Source organism: Gadus morhua, chromosome 4 (assembly GCF_902167405.1).
Source record: "Gadus morhua chromosome 4, gadMor3.0, whole genome shotgun sequence".
NCBI classification, from domain to species: Eukaryota; Metazoa; Chordata; class Actinopteri; order Gadiformes; family Gadidae; genus Gadus; species Gadus morhua.
The window spans coordinates 29334222-29351676 of NC_044051.1; the positions used below are offsets into that span (position 1 = coordinate 29334222).

The following is a 17455-nucleotide window of genomic DNA, read 5'->3' on the forward strand; positions in this document are numbered from 1 at the left end:
GTGTGTGTGTGTGTGTGTGTCTGTGTGTGTGTCTGTGTGTATGTGTGTGTGTTTGTGTGTGCGCTTGCATACCTTTCTAATTACCTTCCTGTAATGGGTGTACCAAGAAGAAGAAGGGAAAAAGCACAAAGAATCCAACCCAACCAGATGAATCATACAACAAAGAGAAATCAATGAAGAGAATATCTCGGCCTATTATAGAAACATAACCCATTATGAAAGATTACATTACATATTATATGATAACAACAATATATTGTATTTGTTTAGCACCTTTTATTGTCAACAGACAATCTCAAAAGCAAAATAACTATGAAACAAAGCATCTCAGAATAATGTATATAATGTATAGAATAATGTAATAATAATGTCATAAAGGGGAGCCCTTGTGGCATCATGATAACACAAAACTTTACAGTATATCTTTAAATGGATGCTTCTGAATAATGAATAACAATCGTGCTACAATGTTCAAACGCTTTTGTCTGATCTTATTAAAAATAAAAGTAATGAGTAATGACCACACTTACAACTGTGGGCGTGTGCGTGTGTGTGTGTGTGTGTGTGTGTGTGTGTGTGTGTGTGTGTGTGTGTGTGTGTCTGTGTGTGTGTCTGTGTGTATGTGTGTGTGTTTGTGTGTGCGCTTGCATACCTTTCTAATTACCTTCCTGTAATGGGTGTACCAAGAAGAAGAAGGGAAAAAGCACAAAGAATCCAACCCAACCAGATGAATCATACAACAAAGAGAAATCAATGAAGAGAATATCTCGGCCTATTATAGAAACATAACCCATTATGAAAGATTACATTACATATTATATGATAACAACAATATATTGTATTTGTTTAGCACCTTTTATTGTCAACAGACAATCTCAAAAGCAAAATAACTATGAAACAAAGCATCTCAGAATAATGTATATAATGTATAGAATAATGTAATAATAATGTCATAAAGGGGAGCCCTTGTGGCATCATGATAACACAAAACTTTACAGTATATCTTTAAATGGATGCTTCTGAATAATGAATAACAATCGTGCTACAATGTTCAAACGCTTTTGTCTGATCTTATTAAAAATAAAAGTAATGAGTAATGACCACACTTACAACTGTGGGCGTGTGCGTGTGTGTGTGTGTGTGTGTGTGTGTGTGTGTGTGTGTGTGTGTGTGTGTGTGTGTGTGTGTGTGTGTGTGTGTGTGTGTGTGTGCCTGTGTGTGTGTGTGTCTGTGGGTGTGTTACAGTTCAAACTCCACCAATAGTAGAGGGAGGAGGAACCATAGAAGAGGAACACACAGGAGGGCTCTCTCCTCCCAGAGCTGCTAGGAGGCCAGGACTTGCAGGGGGAGCACACATGAATAATAATTTACATGACAAGGAGGTCAAAACAGTCCCACGAGGACTAAACACTACACGAATAGGAAACAAGTAGTGGCTCATGAAATATATAAACTGTCATCATTGACATCAGATTCATTCAAAAGGTTTTCTGCACAAAATACAACAAAATAAAGTGTGACTTTATGAATTGTGCATTCGTAGTATTTTTAAACCCCACTGCAGTATTGCTGTTTATGTGTACCACTGCTTTTTTACTTGCTTAATAACAGTCTCTAATATCTCTTATAATGTGTGTGTGTGTGTGTGTGTGTGTGTGTGAGCCATTTTCTACTTCATGTGTTTCTTTCAATTATGTTCATTTCTCCGTTTGTTGATAACATGATATTTATGTTCCTGTTGGCTTTGCTGTAAGAAGGAGCTGCATCAGTAACTGAGTGTCTCAACAAGCTGGTTGAACCATAAAGTGTCTCTTTGTTTTTCTGAGCTTCTATACATCACAGCGCTCTGTACATTTGTCCATATTTTGTGATTATTCTTCATAGCTGACTGAGGACATTGATCATAAGAGGTTAGTCTGAGAAGAGTATAAACTGGGAGGGGAACTGGACCAACTGGTTGGTTCACAACATCATACTTTACTTGCTACTGAGGCAGAAGGTGTGGTGTAGGGCACTTTCTTACAGCAAGAAAAAGACTAAGGTACTGTAGCCAACTCTGATCCGTGATGCATCATAAGTATGTACTTCACTTATATATCTTATCAATAGGTGGATTGCTATTGATTGATTCCAGTTAACTTTGTTAAATATATTTTAATATAATTGAATAAAATAGTGTAATTGCAACCTATTGGCGTTTTATGAAGTGGAAGGACGCATTTAACTAATGAATAATTAATCATGAATAAATAATTAGTTGTATTAGTAATTAGTAACTAATTCGTATTAGTTATTTTACTAATTAATGATTTGGCAGATCCTAAGTGACTGACAGTGAATACAGGTAGGGGGCAAGTTGCTAAAGGATGCCTACAGGTTGGACTGCGTATATTGTTTCAGCTGGGAGTCAGCTGTAATATTATGATTCATACGATTATAAGGAATTCACAGTGAAAGTATTATTACGGTAGTTTATGGTACTAGGATATGATGCACAGTTGCTATCATGATTATTATGATTAGACAGGATTTCGGCCATCTTTGTCTGTGATGGTGTTTAAACATCATTTTGGATTGGCTCGTGTTTTCTGTGGGCCTGAATCATGAGGAAGTCAATATAGGTTATGCAGTTTGGAGGGACACTTCTGTTCTAGACAAGTGAGGCTATGTGTCATCCGGATACCGTTGTAGTTGACTGATACATACCATGTTTAAACCCATAATTGATAGAAATGTTATTTGAGATTGGATATAGTAACACAGTGTGGTAGAAAAGTCTGACAGCCCGAAACATTAACGTATATGGACCCATAATCCTCATGAAGCTGTCCTGTCTTGGGTTACATGTTGTACCTGCCTGTTCTGTTTGAAACAAAAATATATATATATGTATTACATACATTCTAATGAATTAAAAGCTTTCTTTAACTTTTGAATACATTCTAAAAACAAATGCGATCTTTTAACTTAATACAAATGTTTTCCAGGAATGGCCACTTCTAAGAGTCCCTGGTCTGATGACAACTTTTTATGTTCCATCTGTCTTGATGTTTTCAACAGCCCCGTCTCCACACCATGTGGACACAACTTCTGCAAAACCTGTATTACACCATTCTGGGATGGACAAAACCAGTACAAATGTCCTGTTTGCATCAAGATTTTCCCCACAAGACCTGATTTACAGGTCAATACCTTCATATCAGAGATGGTTAATCAGTTCAGAACCTCTCTACGAGTGAAAGAGCAGCCTTGTGTTGAACCAGGAGAAGTTCCCTGTGACGTCTGTACTGGGACCCAGCTGAAGGCTGTGAAGTCCTGCCTAGTGTGTTTTACCTCTTACTGTCACACCCACCTGGAGCCCCATCAGAGAGTCGCAGGCCTAAAGATACATCCGTTAGTAAACCCTATGGACCGTCTGGAAGACAGGATGTGTACGAAACACCACAAACTTCTGGAGCTCTTCTGCCAGACTGAACAGGTGTGTGTGTGTATGTTGTGCACAGTGATGGACCACAAGTCCCATCCTGTTGTACCTCTAAAGGAGGAATATGAAGTGAAGATGGCCCAGCTGGAAAATATAGAGTCTGAAGTTCAGAGGATGATCCAGGAGGGACAACAAAAGATACAGAAGATCAAAGACAAAGTACAACTCGGCAAAGCAGAGGCAGACAGAGTGCTGGCAAAGGGTGTGCAGGTCCTCACTGTTCTGATGCGCTGCATTGAAAAGTGCTGGGAGGATCTCTACCAAACTGTTAAAGAGAAACTGAAATCCACAGAGAAACACGCTGGAGGCCTCATCAAAGAGCTGGAGCAGGAAATAGAAGATCTGACCAATAAAAGCTCAGAGGTGAAGCAGCTCTTAGACACTGAAGACCATCTCCTCTGCCTCAAGACCTTCAGAATCCCGAAGAATCCTCCACCAACCAGGGACAGGAGGACAGTGGAGGTCTGTCCTCCGTCATACGTAGGAACCTTGAGGAGATCCCTGGATCACCTGGAGGAAACACTGAACATGGAGATGGAGAAGGTGCCTCTCCTTAAATCAGCTCTAAAGAAGTGTAAGTTAATTTTTTGTTTGATTCATCACAACATACACTAACTATTTAGATGTAGGGGACCGTTACAAATCCAACAGGGAATGAAGATGATGGTTGACATTATGTATCCTACGGATATGAATAGTGTTAACGGTCACAATCACAATAAATGCTACGTGTATATTATCCAATTGGTATTATTATTTTTATTCATATTAATCAATTACAATTGTAATAAACATCATTATTAAATAGTCATATAGTAATCATTTATTTATAATAGCAATGAGAGCAATGTGTTTTTTTATATTCTATTAGAAAAACTACCGTTGTATTATTATGATAATCATTATTATTAACCAAACCTTCTATTTGAAGGATTATAATGAGACATATATTTAAAATTAGAACAATCATATACATTATTATTAAGGGGGTGATACTGTTTTTTAATATAGCATTTTCTTTATCCTATCTGTTCATGAAAACGAACGTCCATGATACCCAAGGAATTAGTCTACCTCACACAAACATGTTACTGTTGGGTTACTATAAATTGCCCACATAATGATGCGGTCCTGGAATTCTCAGAGCACCAGGACTTCTTCAGGTCTGCTAGCAATAGCAAAGAGACACTGAACTAGAATGTTTAAATAACAGCGTAGGAGGCCCAAACAATATGTTGCCAGTATTTCAGCACTAAACTACTGCGTGCCACCATACTCAACAACAAAAACATTTTTTTTTATTAGTTTTTCCACCAGTTCAAATACACCACAATTAAATGTAGGCTCTGTCCAATCCTGTCTTGTTCTCCCATTCAGATGCCTGTGAGCTCACACTGGACCCAAACACAGCCTACAGACGACTCATTCTTTCTGAGGACAACAGAAAGGTGACATGGGTTAGAGAGCAGTCGTATCCTGATCACCCAGAGAGATTTGACTCCTGTCCCCAGGTGTTGTGTAGAGAGGGTCTGACTGGCCGCTGTTACTGGGAGGTAGAGAGGGAGGGTTGTGTTTATATAGCAGTGACATACGGAGGAATCACAAGGAGAGGAAGAAGTGATGTAAGCAGGCTTGGAGGGAACAACAAGTCCTGGAGTCTTTATTGTGATAATGATGGTTACTATGCCTGGTACAACGGTATTAAAACAGACATACCTCTCCCCTCCGCTGGCTCTCACAGAGTAGGAGTGTATCTGGACCGGCCTGCTGGCACTCTGTCCTTCTACAGAGTGTCCCCAGATGTAGGAGAGTCCTCAGACACACTGAAACACATCCACACCTTCCAGTCTACCTTTACCCAGGAGGCCCTCCTCCCTGGGTTTGGGATTGGATGGCCTGGTTCCTCAGTGTCTCTGTGTAGGTTTTAGTAGACGCACACACACACACACACACACACACACACACACACACACACACACACACACACACACACACACACACACACACACACACACACACACACACACACACACTTGACTATCATCTGCAAGAGCAAATAATTGTATTTTCTATAAATAATTTTAATTGGCTACTTTGGCAAGTGGGCCCTTTTTATTCTTTGTGCTAATCAAAATAGGTTTGAATCAAATCGATGCAAATCCCTCTGGGGTTCTTTTGGGCTTCTCAAAAGTTTAGGATGATTAACAAACAAAGGAAATGGTTTACTAAGCAGGTTTTAGGAAAAATGCAATCTCTGATTTGAAAAGTATTTTCAATATTGATTGATGGTATACAGACATTAACAGTTTTCTATGTGAGGACTCTGATGCAATTTTTTATTTTGATAAGCTTCACATGGAACCTGATTTATAGCAGATTTCATATTTCATTCAAAATGCAAGCGGTCTCTGGGAAAGCTAATGATGTTCATGTTATGGAAGACTTTAAACTCAATATTGATTCTTTGAGTTCTGTTTGGAAAAACACAAAAGCAAATCAGTTTTTGTTATAAAGGATACATCTGTTTATGATTTGTTATATCTGCCTCTTCTATTATTTTTGTCCTTCTGTTAATTGTGTACATATATGTGAAACTATTTCTGATGTACTGTTAACAAAGCATGATTATGGTCGGTAGCAGTAGCAGTAGCAGATTATATCCAACTGAAAAACATATGGCTTGCGAAATAGCCACATTAATCTTTATCACACCAAGGTCGAACTTTGACAGCTCTAGTCTGCATTAAATCTGTTTAACCACTCGGGTATCTTTGTCATCCTCACCATGGGTACTGTACATGTTGTAGGACATGGTAGAGGTAACAGCCTATTCACGTTTCTCAAAAGCCAGACCTCTTATTGCATCTATAGTGGGGAACGACATTCATAGACCTACGTCTCGCCCTGCCCCCTACAGGTCACTCCTCGCCTCTTGTTTCCCGCGTGTGATTGCTCCCCTTCCCGTTGATTGTTTTCACCTGCCCCTCATTACCTATTCCCTCCTAATGGATTTGGTCTTTGTATTCATCTACCTCTGTACCAGTTCATCTTGGTGTCTAGCGTCCGCGACCCAGCATTAACTCCCCAGTGATCTATTGAATCTCCTCTCGACCGCATCTGCAATAGTTATATTCTACATTGATATATAATAATATATAATAATAATAATAATATAATCATAACTGAGTATAAAAGTTAACAATGGCATTTCATATGATCTGCTCACTGCAAGTAAAATGTAGTATTATTATCATTAATAATAATAATAATAATAATAATAATAAGTATGTTGATTTCCTCATACAAATGGAAAATAGCCCACATGCCTTTTTTTGTGTTGGAATGAAATTATATAATTAAATATTTGAATAACATAATTGTATGTTATTCAAATACAATTATGTATCAACAATTCTCCATGTTGAGAGTGAGCGCCTCCCTCAAGGCACGGCCGGATGTCCAAATAAATGCTAGGAGAAATGAGAAACCCCGAGCAGCGATTTACATTTTAGAGTGGCATCCTGGGTGGCCAATAAGATAAGAGGGGTGTCCAGTGCCACCCCGGACACCCCTCTGGCTCCGCCCCTGGTGATAGGCTACTTTTACTAATCTAACAAGGATACCTACTGACCTCAAAAAATATTGTCTCCAAGACATGAATGCATAAAATAATGCACACCCATAATCCCGGAAACAACCATTCGCTACACAATTATACACTTTGATTAAAAAGTGTACGAAAATCTTCTAAATACATAGGATATTTAGTGCAGTGACGCACACCCAACAGTAATCCTAACAAACCATTATCATCCTAAATTAAGCATTGATTATTTGAATGACCTCAATAGACAGCAATTTCTCAGTACCTGCTCTGTGTCCTGGCTCGATCCGTTCTGTTTCTGACAGCATGGATAAACTTTATAGCTGACACTACTATGCATGTTTGGCTCGTCGTTTTGGTCATTGTTGTCTTTTTCTCTTTCCTTAAAGTCTAGTAGTTTTCTTCTCCGTCTTCGGAATAGTGTTTCCTTTGCTTTTCTTCCAGTTGTATTTTGATACTTTGGTGATCATTTCACCACACACAACACAAAGTAGGCCACAGCAGTATCATATGCCTTTGAGGTAACACTTCTGTCACTTTTTAAACTCAGAATATATGCCATCCCTGGGACCTGGTGGCTGTATAGCTTTATATGGACTTCATCAAACCTATTCTCTCATCGTTTGATTAAGTTATGATTGTGTGCTCTGGTGGAATACAAGCCCTGACAAATACCTATAGAACCATCATGCAATGAGACTGCGACTGACTCCATTGATTGCTAAACCGTAATGCCTCAATGAAACGAATACATCTTCTTCCAGCTACTAGTGTGATCATTCATTATACAACAGCGCCCCCTTGTGTCCCGGGAGCCTTATATCATTACATCTCCCCTTTTTCTAGGGTGACTTAACTGGAATAAAAGGCAACAGTATGGTATTGTGTGAAGTTTAACTTAAACATAGCAGCATTTAAACAATCAGGATGTTCTCTGTAACTTAGGGAATAGCATTCCTAACAAATGTAACATTTAGTAAGGCAGAATTTAAGTAAGAACGTTCCCGGGTAACCTGTAAAGGAATAACAAAAGTTAGGAGTTAAACTGTTCTCGGGTATCTGAAATAAGTTCAGTCTCTCTGTTACAAATTCAGTCTTTCTTTGGGTTTGGGTTTCCTGGATGTGTGTCGTCTTTCTTTTATCTCAGTGTTCTCTCCTTTCCCCTCTGTACATGTAGGGGTGTCGTCTTCCGCTTTGATGAGCTCCCTTCTATTTTGCCTGTCCGTTTGCTTCGCCTAGGTATGACCGTGGTTCGGGTGTTGGTTTCATTACTTTAGCTGGTCTCCACTGCTTGCCCTCCCTTAACCTCACTGTGTCTCCTGGGCTGAGGGCTATGCATGATCCTCTGTCGTAGTAGTGTTTCTCTCTGTCTTGTTTGGCCCTCATTCTATCCTGCACCCCTTCCATTGTTCCTGGTTGGAGCAGTTTTTTGGTTGTGGGCAGTCTTGTCTTTGTTCTGCGGCCCTTAAGCAGCTGTGCAGGTGAGGGTAGTCCATCCAGGGGTGTATTTCGATAGTCCAGGAGAGCGAGGTGAGGGTCTTGTTTGTCAGCTCTGGCTTTCTTGAGGAGGTCTTTTGCTATCTGTACTCCCTTTTCAGCTTTCCTGTTGGATTGGGGGCATGTGGGAGATGATGTTGTATGTTTGAATCCGTACTCTTCACTGAATGTCCTGAATTCAGCAGCGGAATACTGTGTGCCATTGTCAGAGCGGACTTCATCGGGTATGCCATGTCGGGCGAATTGCTGTTTGCAGATGTTGATGACTGCCAGGCTTGTTGTGGTGTTTAGTTTGCTTACCTCGATGAAGTTCGAATAGTAGTCAACCAGGACGAGGTAGTGTTCTCCATCGAGTTCTAAAATATCGGTAGCTAACTTTTGCCATGGACTTTCAGGTAGGTCATGTCCAATCATGGGCTCCTTTCTATTCTGCCTTCTGTATGTTGCATATGGCACATCTTGAGACTGTGTCAGCTATCTGGGCTTGCATCCCCGGCCAGAATATGACATTTCTTGCTAGCCTCTTCGTTTTTTCGATCCCTTGATGGCTGGAGTGCACTATTTTCAGCATCATTCTTCTCAGGGTGTTTGGTATCACTAGTTTGTTGCCTTTGAATATCAGTCCATCTTCAACTGTCATTTCACTATTGTAGTCCCAGTACACTTTGGCCTTGTCCGGTGTTTCTGATCTTTTACCTGGCCATCCCTGGAGGATGAATCTTTTTACTGTTGTGAGGGTTGGATCCTTCTCGGTTTCTGGGAGTATCTCCTGGAGTCTTGCGGGTGCTATGAGTAAGCACATCAATGCACACACTTGTGTATCATCCTTATTTTCATTTTCATCTGCATCCTTTAAGTAGTTCCTGCTCAGGGCATCAGCCACGTAAAGTTCCTTTCCTCTTTTGTATTTCACAGTGATGTTGTATTTCTGAATCCTGAGGAGCATTTCCTGAAGTCTTAGTGGGGTCTCGGCCAAGGGTTTTTTCATTATCCAAACAGATTCTGGTAGAACTTGTCACAGCCAACTCCTTTTCTATTTGTGCATTTATTTTTTGTGCGTCGGTAAAGGCTTTTGATGCGTAAGCAATGGGACACTCATCTTGAGAAAGCACAGCTCCTATTCCACAACTAGAGGCGTCCACGCTCAGTTTGACTCGCTTTGATGCATCATAATATTTTAGTACTGGAGCTTCTTTCAGCTTCTCAAAGCTCGTTCCTCCATCCAGCTCCATTCTGTGGTCTTCTCTAACAGGAGACGGAGTGGGGCAGTTACAGTGGATAGATGCAGTATGAACTTTGCTAAATATGTTATCATCCCTAAATATGTTTGTAGCTCGGTTTTGTTAGTGGGTTTTTGCATTTTCCTGACTGCCTCCACTTTCTTTGGGTCTGGCTTAAGTCCGTCTGCTGTTAGGATGTGCCCCATGTATGTGACTTCTTGTGCATTGAGTATGCATTTTTCTGAGTTGAGTATTATGTTATTTTCTCTCACTCGCTCCAACACCCTTTCCAGCCTCTGGTTGTGCTGCTCTTTATTTTCCCCCCATACGAGGATGTCATCAACGATCACCTCTACTCCCTCCATGTCCTCGAACATCTCAGTCAGGTGTCTTTGAAATATTTCTCCAGCTGTGTTTATTCCAAAGGGTAGCCTTTTGTACGCGTAGCGACCGAAAGGGGTGTTAAAAGTGCACAGCGCTGAACTTTCTTTGTCCAACTTGACCTGCCAGTATCCACATTGAGCATCTAGTGGGCTGAACACTTTTGCTCCAGGCATCCGAGCCATCAATCCTTCGATCGTCCTCATGGGGTAGTGTTCCCCTTCAATAGCGGCATTCAAGTCCTTGGGGTCCATGCATCTCCGGATTTTCTGTTTTTCTGGTTGCCATACCATGATCATGCTGCTTACCCACTGCCTGGGTCCTGTTACTTTTTCAATGACGTCCAGGTTTTCCATTCTTCTCAGTTCTGCCTTTACTTTGTCTCTCAAGGCCACGGGGACCTGCCTTGGTGCATGGACGATGGGTTGTGCGTCTGCGCTGATCTTGATGTGCTGTTCTCCTTCCAAACAGCCCAGTCCACCAAACACGTCTGCATACTTCCCCTGTATATCTTGACTTGGCCGCGTTTTCACCTAACTGATGCGTTTTATGAGGCCAAGGCGTACGCAGGTTGTTAGTCCTAGTAGTGGTGTTGCACTTTGATTTAACACTTGGAATTCAACGTGATGGCATCTTCTTTTGTATTCTGTCAACAGGTATTTTCCTATTGGCTTTAAACATTGTCCTCCATACGTCACTAACTTTGCTTTAGACTTCCAAAGTTGTGCACAAATCTCTTTGTGGATTGATTCTGGTAAGATATTGCATTGAGCTCCTGTGTCTATTTTAACTCTTATTTTCCTGTCATTTATTATAAGGTCCCAGTCTTCACCATTATTTGCTTTTACACTTTATGAACATCTACTTCGGACATGGCTCCACGCATTCGCCGGCTTCTTTGAAAAACAAATGCACATGGCTAGCGTAGAAGTGCATGGGGAAGGGTCCTCAACGAGTTGTAACGAGTGTTGTAAAATATCTACTACGAAGCTGTAGGGGGCGCTGTGTAGAGAAAAGTGCGTGCGCAAACCAAGAAAACAGCGAAGAAATGGCCGATCCTGCATAGTGGGCCTTTCTTGTGCCGCGTTCCAATACCCGCACTATCCGTACTTACTAGCCAAATTTTGAGTACGTAGTACGTTCCAATTCAGATCCGGCGAAAAGAAGTATACTTCAAGGACCCGGATGTCGTACTCAAAACGGGCTAATCGTGAAGTGTGGATCGAAGGACACTTTCCGTACTCAACGGCAGCCATCTTTGCTACGTAGTGGAAGAGGCAAGCTTCTTTTGGGCCCAACACTGACCCCTGGGGGACACCACAAGCAATGTCCAAACACAGGGGGACAATCACCAAGTGTCACAAATTGTTGCCTGGAATGAAAGGTTACAGATGTATGTGAATGGTTTTGTTATTCCATCAATCACTTTTTTTTACCACGGTCATATCTATCTCATCACAATCATTCGATTTTTTACCCATACAATTCAAAACAATATCAACAATTTCCCTTTCGTCCACTGCTGTGAGAAACATAGAGAACTCATTTCTACTAATTCATTTTTCCATACTTTGCTCAGATGACCCTTGATCAGGATTTTTTTCTGCTAGGTCCGAACCAATATTCACAAAAAAATTATTAAAGCAGTTGGCCACAACATCCATATTGTACTCCTCCTTATCATCAACCAAAAAATACTTAGGATAATTTCTGAGTCCAGAACCATTTTTTATAACACTGTTCAGTATGTTCCATATTCCTTTAACATAGTTTTAGTTTTTTTCCAATAAAATCCTATAGTAGTCTTTTTTATTAGTTCTTATGATTTTAGTCAACTTATTTTTTTTATATGTTTTTATATCTGTTCTCAGCATCTTCAGTTTTCAGCCTTATAAAATTCTGGTACAGTGTATTTTTCTTTTTACAGTCATTTTGTAGGCCCTTCGTGATCCATGGACATTCAGAGTATTTAATTTTTCTTGTATATTTTGTTAATGGCCAGTTTTTATTGTATAATGTTTTGAATATCCTGAGAAATTCTTCATATGCACTGTTAATGTCTATTTTCTCATACATTTCATTCCAGTTCTGTGCCTGCAGCTCATTTTTAAAAGCAATCATCGATTATTCAGATCTAACTCGTCTTATTCTTCTTATAGTTCCTGTCATAAACTGTAAAAACTGGTAGATGGTCGCTTATATCATTTATCAATAGTCTGCTTACTGTATTGTTTTCAATGTCATTAGTGAATATATTGTCTATGAGAGTGGCACAATGTGATGTGATTCTGCTAGGTCTGGTAATGATGGGATAGTAGCTCATGCTGTACATTGTGTTAAATTCCTCTGTCATTTTATGTTTATTTGGATTAAGAAGGTCAATGTTGAAGTCTCCACAAATGAAAATGGTTTTGTTACCCTTGTTAGAGAAAATGTCTTCCATCCAATCTTTGAACACCTCAATATTAGAGCCAGGTGCCCATTATAAACAGCTAATGATCAGATTTGATCTTTTTTCTTTGCAGATTTCCATTGATATGCATTCCAGAACATTCTCCACTACTGTTGTCATACTGTCCAGCACCTTGAAATTTAATGTCTTGTCCACATATATGGCTACTCCTCCTCCTCCTTTATTTTGTCTATTTATGTAACTATCATAACCATCCATGTCATAACCATCCATGTCAAAGTCCAGTTCTCTGTCCTTATTGAACCAGGTTTTCAGATATTGCGATGATATTGAATGGTTGTGAAAATGTATCTAAGTAATCCCTGATAGAAGAGAAATTTGCATACAGGCTTCTGCTGTTGAAGTGAATAATTGATAATTTGCCATCGGTCTTAATGCTCCGGTTGAACTGCTCCCCAGTGTAATAGTGGCTGTTGTTGTTGATGGTAGAGAAAAAATTGTTGTCCGGGTTTATTTCGTGCTCCAAATCCATTGCATTATGATCCGTATATTCAAATGTCTTTAGTTCCAGAGTGTCATTATTCATAATCCCCGATGTGGCTATTGTCTACAGATGCATTTGAGCGAATACTGTGAGTTTGTGTCATTGTTGATTGTTGTTTTTTATTCACTGGTATTTATCCAGTTCCTCAATGTGCTTGACGACCAACACTTTACCATTTAATTTAATGAATATTTTGCAGTTTGCAGTCCAAGTGTTCTGAATTTTCCTCTGCAATGATCGCAAGCAGAGGAACGTGAGAGTCATTAAGCAGCAGCTGAACCAGTCTAAAAATCCCTTTATCACTAAAACAATTTTAGTGATTAAAGGTCACCACAGCGCCTAAAAGCCATCAACGTCATTCATGTTAAGTAAAGGGAAGAACCTCGGACACGAGAAGTTAACGGAGAAATCTGACAAAAGATGGATTAGATCCGACAACCTCTTGCCTACAGAGCAAGCGTCTCTATCGATTAGGCCACACTGACCACACGGTTCAAATCTGATTCACTGATATATATCTATATGACGCTACAACTAATAACAAATGAGAGGAGAAATCGTCACAAGCAGATCTGTGCTGAACTGATTTGGTCTGCTTTTTTGTCTTATTCAGCGATTGGGCGCAAACACTTCAAATGCATTGGCTGAGAGAAAAGAAGGGCAGAGATTATTAGCATACTAGAAAGACGCCGTATTTTACGCACGTTGTGATGTGCAGAAACGCGCGTATTTTACGCGCGGTTTGATGCTCAAAACGGCGTTCTTTACGGAAAAAAAATGTAGAAAAACGCCGTATTTTACGCCGTCATGCGCAAAAAAACGCTGCTTTTTACGCCGCAATTAAGCCTTTCAAGAGCGCGCGTAAAAAGCGCTGTTTTGAACATCAAACCGCGCTTAAAATATGCCGCGCTTGTGCACTCAACGGCGTAAAATACGGCGTCTCTCTAGTATGCTAATAATCTCCGCCCTTCTTTTCTCTCAGCCAATGCATTTGAAGTGTTTGCGCCCAATCGCTGAACAAGACAAGCAGACCAAATCAGTTTAGCACAGATCTGCTTTGAGGAGTTCTCCTCTCATTTGTTGTTAGTTGTAGCGTCATATATATATATGTTAGTAAATCCAGTTACAACAGTTTGGTCACCGTGGCCCAATCGATAGAGACGCTTGCTCTGTATGCAAGAGGTTGTTTTAAAAAATAAATAAAAATACATATAAAGACGTTTCAAACGTTCGAGTCTCTAGCATTCTACAATGGCCAGCTTTATTGTTTCCCATGGGAGAGGGCGACTTAGTCTGCGAGTGGACGATCTGAAACTAAATCGGAAACTAGAATTCTTCTTTGAAGGTTGTGCTCCACACAGAACCTCCTCACCGTCATAACGGAGCACTTCGGGGCACCAGATTGCTTTAGAGCAGTACTGATCGCGTCGTGTGTCTTTCCAGTGTCAAATAGTTCACGAATAAAGTCACCATAAGGTTCAAGTGCGGCCATAACCAAGGCTAAATATAATTAGACAGTCTATTGCTGGTTAAGGTGGTTGGCTCTTTTTTCTTCGCTGCGTTCTGCCTTCTGGTGTAGCCTATACCTATACATTTTATCTATTTTTGTTTTTCTGTTTCGGGTTTGAAAAACCAACACACAAAACGCACAAACACAAATGCCGTTTATTTGTTTATTCCTTTTGCCCTTTTTCAGTTTCAAAACCAAATCAGAAAAACCAAAAAACAATCCTGTTAATTGTTTTTTCTGATTTAGTTTTAAATCGGAATATTCAAAGAACGAACCATACACACGATTCTCCTCGACGCGTCAACTTTAAACTCGAAATGTCGAGAATAAAGTTGAAACATCATATCGACTTTAATCTCAACGTGTGCATTTTCTGTTCCTCTGTCAGCACGCAGACGCTCCGGGCATCCTCCCAAGCGTGCAGCGGATGACACAAAGTAGTCGGCAATAACCCTTGGGTCATTGTTTGTGGTGTAGGCCTCCATCCAAACAATATAGCGACTAAAACCGTCAATGCAACCCATGATGGCAATGCCGCACTACTACAGCAGATGACTACTTCATGTCATCCTCTGCACGCTTGGGAGGATGCCCGGAGCGTCTGCGTGCTGACAGAGGAACGGAAAATGGACACGTCGAGATTAAAGTCGACATGACATTTCAACTTTATCCTCGACATTTCGAGTTTAATGTCGACATGTTGACTTTAAAGTCGACGTGTCGATTTTAATCTCGTCACGGCAAAAATATATTTTTTCTTCACGTGTGGCCCTAATACTCTGTCGTTCTACTTTTCATAGTCACTGGCGGCAAAAAAAATAATAAAATAAATTCAACTTTTTACACAAAGCACCTATACAATGGCTGCCATACATAACGTAGCGGCCTACACAGAGCACCGTCGAAGCCTCGTATTAGAAGTGGGGGAAAAAATCGATTCACTTCAGTATCGCAATATTTTGCGTTCGCAATTATATCGATACAGTAGCGCAAAGTATTGCGATATTTAATATATAATTATGTGTTTTACTTTCGGGTTTTCTCTGACTTTACTCTGATAATATTACATTTCCATATTACAACCACAAGGTGGCGCTTGTTGCGGTGCTTTGATGACGTGCATTAAACAACAAATTAGGTGGTGCTTTGTTACCTTGCATTCAACAAATTTAAATGAAAATGGCTCCACCATCTCAACCGATTGTACACGAAGCTCCGTCTTCTTTTAAGTCGAAAGTGTGGCTACATTTCGGTTTTTATCGAAAATGTAATACTAGTAAAGACCTTGACATGCAGTTTGCCATCTGCAAAGAGTGCCGGATGAAAATTAAGTATTGTGGGAATACGACGAATTTGAGAGTGCATCTCACAAGGTACCATTTAGAGTTAGCGATAGCGAACCCTGAGGAACGACCCAAAGTTGTCCTACCCGCAAATCAACGCACCTTGGACCAAACTAAAGTGATAAAGTTACCTCAAAACTCCGAAAGGGCAAATAAAATCACTGAGGCAATAGCCTACTTCATCCCCAAAGACTTACAGCCTTACAGTGTGGTGGAGAATGAAGGTTTCCAGAATCTGCTAGGCATACTGGAGCCCAGGTATGTGATCCCCTCACGTAAACAGTGGCTACGAAATGCTTCAGCGTTTCTTGGAACAACAACCAGCGATCTGTGCTGCTCTGTTGTCCTCTGACGTCAGGCGGTCAGGAAGTGATATTTGCACCCTCAACGAAAATGACATTACAGACGCTGAGGACATAATGCAGGCACTTCGACCGATGTTTGTAGCCACGAAAATAGTTTCAGAGGAGAAGAATCCCACTTTGTCCATCATTGCTCCAGTGCATGCAACGCTGCTAAATGACACACATCAGGCAATGGGGGACAAACCAATTGTGAGGGACATCAAACAGGAAATAAATCAAGATCTGCAGAAGAGATATAGCACTGTTGAGGAGAAAAACACCCTCCACACAGCATCGGCCCTGGATCCACGATTTAAGTCACTGCCTTTCCTGACCACAGATGACATCAGTGCCACATATTCCAAACTGGTTGTGGAGGCAGCCAGCCTTCAGGTAGGCTTTAATGAACTACTAGTTTATTATTTAGTTATTATTTTAAAATATCATAAAGGAGTTTACAAATGATTTATTATTTATTTATTAAAACCAAGCCTATGTTCATCTGGCTACTTTGGGTTATTTTCTTACATCTGTTTTAATTGCATTGAGCATTCCACAGCTATTCCAAACCTGAGATGTTTTTTCTTTTAACATCAAATGTTTCTCTACAGCCCACTATTAGGCAAGAAGAGACCAGCAGTGCCTCTGGAATAGAAATGGATGGACAGGATCTTGAGGTGCTTGAAGAGCCACAACCTAAAAGAAAATCTGGGCTAGCTGATTTACTGGGAGAAACATTTTCTACCACAGCCCCACTAAAGTCAGCATTTTCCCAAGCTGAAGAGGAAGAGAAGAGATACCAGGAGGCTTCTCCACTGCCACTTGAAGAAAACCCTCTCAACTGGTGGAAAGCTCATGAGAAAATGTATCCTTTCCTGGCCAAACTCGCCAAAAGATACCTGAGCATTCCAGGCACAAGTCTGTCTGCTGAAAGGCTGTGACTATATCTCCACTGCAGGGGATATAGTCACAGCCCAGAGGAGCACTTTAACATCTGAGCATGTTGACCAACTGCTTTTTCTGAGCAAAAATGCCAACATTCCAAAATGAATTTAACATTTTGGTTCATGACCTTGCAGCCAACTAGACTGGACTCTAGCAGTTCACATTTTTGT

General features: G+C 40.5%; 1 protein-coding gene and 1 long non-coding RNA gene across 2 annotated transcripts; both read left to right on the forward strand.

Annotated features, from left to right (window-relative positions):
- Positions 1-1987: 1987 nt before the first annotated feature.
- LOC115541721 (E3 ubiquitin/ISG15 ligase TRIM25-like) lies at positions 1988-5412 on the forward strand. Its single transcript, XM_030353569.1, has 3 exons — positions 1988-2041; positions 2988-4027; positions 4828-5412. Exons 2-3 carry the CDS (start codon positions 2990-2992, stop codon positions 5410-5412), a joined length of 1623 nt encoding a protein of 540 aa, XP_030209429.1. The 5' UTR covers positions 1988-2041; positions 2988-2989.
- Positions 5413-16551: 11139 nt separating this feature from the next.
- Positions 16552-17196, forward strand: LOC115542496 (uncharacterized). The gene is made up of 2 exons (XR_003976557.1): positions 16552-16733; positions 16952-17196. It is a non-coding gene; the product is annotated as an uncharacterized LOC115542496 (long non-coding RNA).
- Positions 17197-17455: the final 259 nt, after the last annotated feature.

Excerpts from the sequence above, each read along its gene's own strand:
- LOC115541721 (XM_030353569.1), top strand. The coding sequence starts at position 2,990 with ATGGCCACTTCTAAGAGTCCCTGGTCTGATGACAACTTTTTATGTTCC. Across the intron at positions 4,028-4,827 it reads TGAACATGGAGATGGAGAAG|GCTCTGTCCAATCCTGTCTT; the intron begins GTGCCTCTCCTT and ends AATTAAATGTAG.